The sequence below is a fragment of the Palaemon carinicauda genome, chromosome 15 (assembly GCF_036898095.1).
Source record: "Palaemon carinicauda isolate YSFRI2023 chromosome 15, ASM3689809v2, whole genome shotgun sequence".
NCBI classification, from domain to species: Eukaryota; Metazoa; Arthropoda; class Malacostraca; order Decapoda; family Palaemonidae; genus Palaemon; species Palaemon carinicauda.
In genome coordinates this window covers 138,572,756-138,578,890 of record NC_090739.1, presented here as the reverse complement: position 1 = coordinate 138,578,890, position 6,135 = coordinate 138,572,756, and the positions used below count along the sequence as shown (strand labels likewise).

General features: G+C 42.0%; 1 protein-coding gene across 1 annotated transcript; it reads right to left on the bottom strand.

Annotated features, from left to right (window-relative positions):
• Positions 1 to 570: 570 nt before the first annotated feature.
• Positions 571 to 1,158, bottom strand: LOC137654204 (protein GVQW3-like). Its single transcript, XM_068387840.1, has one exon. It carries the CDS (start codon positions 1,156 to 1,158, stop codon positions 571 to 573), a length of 588 nt encoding a protein of 195 aa, XP_068243941.1.
• Positions 1,159 to 6,135: the final 4,977 nt, after the last annotated feature.

The following is a 6,135-nucleotide window of genomic DNA, read 5'->3' as shown; positions in this document are numbered from 1 at the left end:
TCTGCTGCCGGCTGCACTGCCGGTTACAGGGTTTGTGGATGGCAGACCAAAGTAGGACTGAATAATACTCAAAGTTGTAATGGGTCTCCCGCCGGCAGCCGTCATGGCCGGCACAACCTTTCCCGGTGCCTTGCTTCCGTTAGCGGAAAGGTCGAAGCAGCAATCTAACCGCCTTTGTAGGAGCCCGGCCGGCATCGTAATCAGCCCGGCAAGTGGGGTGATTGTAGAATACCGGCCACAGGGGCCGTGACGGCTAGGCCGTCACTAAAGGACAGAAGGGGGAAGGGAAAGGGTCTTATATATTGCATAGAAAGAAGGTGGCAGGTATGCCTCCTGCTTTCGGCTGCAAATCAAGGAAACACAATTTCCTAGCCGGTGCCGTCTTGGGCGACTGAGGAATAACGATTCCTTAGTCTAAGACATTGCCGGATATAAGACATGTCTTCTAGTCCACAAGGGAGAAAGGTGGTGGCAATTGTACTACCACTTTCAGTTGTGGATTAGGGAAGCCGGGCTTCCTATGCCAGCAACGGTGTAACCGGCAGGGGAATGACTAATCCCCCATTGCCATTACCTTGTTGACAGACCTCTCTTGAATTTGATTGAACTAAATGATCTGCGGGGAAGCCAATATTTTGACTGCTGTGTTGTTTCAGGATCATACTGGTAAACCCATGTTTCATCGCAAGTGATGATTCGACTGAAAAAGTTGTCTTCATTCGCTTCAATTTTGGTCAAAATTTCTGTTATCAATTCACTTCTAAGATTTAGCTGATCTGGTTGCAACGTTTTTGGGGCCCACCGCGCCGAAAGCTTGCCGAGGCCTAAGTCGGCATGCAAAATCGAATGAGCTGAACCAACTAATATGATCATAATCTGAGCTATCTGATAAACTGTCAATCTCCTATCTTCTTCGACTAGGCTCCTAAGAGCATCAACATTTTCTAAAGTTTTTGAGGTTGTTGGTCTCCCACAACCCTCATCATCTTCAACCGCTTCTCTACCATCTCGAAATCTTTCAATCCATTTGAAAATGCAAGTTTTCTTCGGAGCATGATCCCCATAAACGTTCTGCAAGGCTTGAATGATCTCTGTTCCTTTCCAACCAAGCTTTACTAAAAATTTTATATTGTTTATCTCAAAATCCTCACGTTCCATGGGGCAAAAAACCTTCTTTTAACAACTATCACCTCACGACTTTGTTTCCTGGCGAATATCGATTGCCAGCAACTGTAAAATAGCCAAGACCATGCTCTTTCTGGCTGACATGTTCGAATATGTTTTATCTTGTTGGCACTCCGGTCATGGGAGCATTCCACGTATTTTTCTAATTAAAACTTAAACCACCTAGGTTTGATAAAACCAAGCATCTAGAAGATGAGCATAGAAACGTTTGCATATGAATGTAGGAATCGATTTGCAGTCCTAGAGAATTTAAGACGAAGAATAGTCAATTAATGAAGAATGGTGTGAAATTAAGAACATATACCAGTAGGTTGGTAGTGAAGTTTTGGGACATGCAGTTACAAGGAGAAAACCATAGATATTAAATGATACTTGGAATACTTTAAAAAGAAGACAAAGACAGATATTAATTGCTGAAAGTTTTCAAGGAAGTAATTATAATTACAAGGTGGATCATGCTAAGTATTTCAGTATTGATAGTAAGGTCAAAAGAAAAGCCAGGAGAGAATATTTACACAGGAAAGTTGGCGAGACTGACAATGCTATGAATTCAGGGAGTGGCTATGGTGTAAGAATTGCTCATAGAATTATTAATGAAATTTCTACAGGGGCAATTAAGAAGCAGCATATACCCATCAAAAAGAGATGGATCTGTTATAACAACAGAAGATGAAAAAAGGCAACGTCGGATGGAACAGGAGACATGAAGGGAATAATTTGATTGATATACCTGAAGCTGAAGAAGACCTTGATGTATCCATGAATTAATTCAGTGTTAGAAGTTTAAGCTATAATTAAAAACTTGGTGCTGGTCCCAAGCCCGGGTAAATGGGGAGGGTTGGCGGCAGGAAAGGCATCCGGCCATGAAAAATTAGCCAAAACAACTATGGTCAGTGAGTATAATCAGAATGAAATTAATACTATTGTGTTCCCCTTAGGCGACGAGGTGGGACCTCGCCTGATCCCTCCGAAAAATCAGCAAAGGCTACCCAGTCATGGGTGGGCTGGGTTAAAGAAGCAAGCTCAAATATCTGAGGAGAGGATGAGAGTAGCAACACTGAATGTGAGGACAACGACTGGAAAAGGGCGAGAGCTGGTTGACCTCATGGAGAGAAGGAAGATTGGAGTGCTGTGTGTGCAGGAGACCAGGTGGAAGGGAAATAACGCAAGAGAACTAGGCGAAGGTTGTAAATTATATTACAGTGGAGAAAATATGGAAGGAAGAAATGGAGTAGGAATAATATCAAAAGAGTTGAAGGAAAATTTGATTGGGGTGAATAGGAAAAATGACAGAATTATGAGTTTAAAGCTAGGACTGGGAGCAACAATAGTCAATGTGGTGTGTGCCTATGCCCCGCAAATTGGATGTACAGAGGAGGAGGAGGATACATTCTGGGATGAGATGGACCAGGAGCTTGGAATAATTCCTGCAAGGGAAAGGGTAATTATAGGAGGAGAGCAGGAACGGCCACTTGGGAATTAGTAGGGAAGGGATAGAGAGAGTGCATGGAGGTTGGGGTGTGGGTGAGAGAAATGATGGGGGAGAAAGAGCGATTGATTTTGCATTGGCTTTTGACCTAGCAATGATCAACACCTTCTCTGAGAAGAAGATTAACAGACTGATTACTTTCAGTAGCGGTGGCAGGGAGAGCCAGATAGATTTGCTGCTGTGTAAGAGAGACCATCTGAAGGAAGTTAGAAATTGCAAGATGATAAATGGGTAAAGTGTAGCAGCGCAACACAGGTTAGTGGTAATTGATTGCAGACTAAGGAATTGCCGGAGAAGTAAAAAGACGAGAATGGACCCAAAAATTAAGTGGTGGAAATTGAAAGAGAAAGAACTGAGTCTTGTTGAAGGAAAGAGTGCTGGAAGCAGTAAGGTTGCATGAGGATGTACAAGAATGGTGGACCGAGAATAGTAAAGTGATTCCAAGGATCGGTGAGCAAGTACTTGGAAGTCATCAGGAAGACGACCCCCAAATGATAAAGAATCGTGGTGGTGGAATGATGAGGTGCAAGAACGGGTAAAAACCAAAAAAGAAGCCAAGAAGAAGGCAAATCTATCAGGACAAGAGCAGGATAAAGAAAACTATAAACAAGCAAAGCAAGAAACAAGAAGAGCAGTGGCAAAGGCAGAGACATTAAATGAAGTCTTAGAGATGGAAACACCAGGAGAGAAGAAAATAGTACGAATTGCTAAGGCCCAAGATGCTGCATCTAAAGACCTGACACATAAGGCAAATAAAAGATAGCAATGGTATAGTTCTAGCAGAAGAGAATGAAATTAAAAGGTGGGAAACTTATCTTGAAGGACTATTGAATGAGGAGAACCTAAGAACAGTATTTGAAGATGGACTCCCAAACGAGACAGTTACCACAGGAGTGACTAGAAGAGAAGTAGAACAAGCAGTAAAGATGAAAAATAGTAAAGCTGCAGGACCGGATAATATACCAGTAGAGGTATGGAAGAGTCGTGGAGAGGAAGGCATAGATGTCTTGTGGGACCTGATGCAGAAGATCTTCAATCGGGAAAAGATGCCCGAGGAATGGAGAAGAAGCCTAATCATTCCCATCTATAAGGGGAAGGGAGACATCCAGGAATGTGGCAACTACCGAGGCATAAAACTGATACGCCATACTATGAAAATATGGGAGATCATTGAGAAGAGACTCGGGGATGAAACAACAATTGGTGAGGAACAATTTGGATTCATGCCTGGAAGAGGGACTGTAGAAGCAATATTTGCTTTGGGGCAGACGATAGAAAAACATCGGGAGAAACAGAAAGGATTACATATGGTCTTTATTGACATGGAGAAAGCATACGATCGAGTACCACGTCAGGAGCTGTGGAGATGTATGAGAGAAAAGGGAGTCCCTGAGAAATACATAAGAATCACCCAAGCTATGTATGAAAGGGTAGAAGCAAATGTTAAGAGCAGTATAGGCCTACAGAAAGTTTCCCAGTAAATGTGGGACTACATCACGGGTCTGCATTAAGCCCTTACCTATTTGATCTGGTCATGGATGTAGTAACACAAGGTATTAGAGATCAGCCTCTCCTTGGTGTATGCTTTTTGCTAATGATGTTATACTATGTAGCACTAGGCGAGAGGTAGTAGAAGAGAAACTGGAGGAGTGGAGAAGAGAAATGGAAAATAGGGGATTGAAGATCAGCAGGAAAAAGACAGAGTATTTGAGATTGAAAAATGGCGAGAATGGGGAAGTTAGTTTACAAGGAGGGAGATTGAAAAGAGTTGAAAATTTCAGGTATTTAGGATCAACAGTTGCAGAGGATGGTGATCTGGGGGCAGAAATAAACCACAGAATACAAGCAGGATGGAAAAATTGGAAAAAAAGTGCGTGGAGTACTATGCGACAGGAAAATAGGGGTTAAGTTGAAAGGTAAAGTACACAGGACAGTTGTGAGACCGGCAATGATGTACGGAGCGGAGACGTGGGCAATAAAGAAGACAGATGAGAAGAAGATGGATGTGGCAGAGATGAGAATGTTGAGATGGATGTGTGGGGTGACAAGAAGAGATAACATACGGAATGAAGTAATTAGGGGTACCACAGTAGTTAGAAAACTATCAGATAAGATCCAAGAAAGTAGACTGAGGTGGTACGGTCATGTCATGAGAAGAGATAAACAGTATATTGGGAGGATCAAAGGGATTAACCGGTGATGAAGTGTGGGAGAGAGGTAGATGCAGAAAGCTGACCAGAAACATCGACCCCACATATAAGTGGGAAAAGATGTAGACAAAGAAGAAGAAGAAGAGATGGAAAGTTCTTGGATGTGATGGAATAACTGCTGGGATGATATTGGCTGAAAATGAAGTGACTCACAGAATACTTACAAGATTATTTTGTAGAAGATGATGTGAAGAGGCAAAACCAGATGCATGGGAATTAGGAGTGTTGGTGGAGAGAAAAAAAAATCTGACTGATTGCAATAATTAAAGAGGTATCAAACTTATATCAGTTGTCATGAAAATATATGGTATGCTCATTTTAGAGGTTGCAAAAGAAGCAGGGGAAGAGAAGACGAAGAATGGGTGAACTAAGAAAGTTTGCGGGTATGAATTGGCATTGGAAGATCATAACCAGACGCAAGTGGGAGGACATGTCTGTAGCCTTTGTTCTGCAGTGGCCTAGTAATGGCTGATGATGATGATGTCCAGATGCACTCAAATACAAATCATTCAAAAAATTCATCAGAGTACATACTGAACTTAACTATTTATACTAACCTATACTAACAATTTCCAACAGATTTAGTAGATTTACGAACAAAGCCCAGAGAAGGATATTGGGAGTTAAATGGCAGAACATAATCAGAAATGAAACTAAGAGATTACTTGAGTGCCATTTGTGGATTAGATCATGATGAGGGGTAGAGGGAGAAGGTTTGGGGATGCTATTCGCACTCTCCAAGAGAGATTAGTTCACCAAACGTTCGGCTGGGCTCCACAAGGCACTAGAAGAGTTGGAAGACCCAGACCTTCTTGGCTGAGGACTATGAAGAGTTAAGTAGATGATGATGAATGGAAAAGTATTGAATTAAACGCTCAGGATAGAGACGACTGGCGAAATCTGACCGAGACCCTTTGCGTCAATAGGCATAGGGGGAGATGATGATGATGATTTATACTATAAGATTTACCATTAAAATGTGGATTACAAAGGAAAAATTTGCAAAATAAGACAAGTGAATCACCATATTTTCTACGATCTTGATGAGCAATACGAAACAGAATGGGTCTCTATTTACCGGAAAAAACCGGCGGAAAAGACAGAAACGCATGGCCGCATTATCCACATAAAAGGATGACTAGGTTGAACTTTTTGAAGCCTATGGGCCCAGCATGACGAGGGACCCACCAAGAACAGGGGCTTATCCAACTTTTTTCTTTCATTGTTGAATGTGAAAATTATGGATTATTT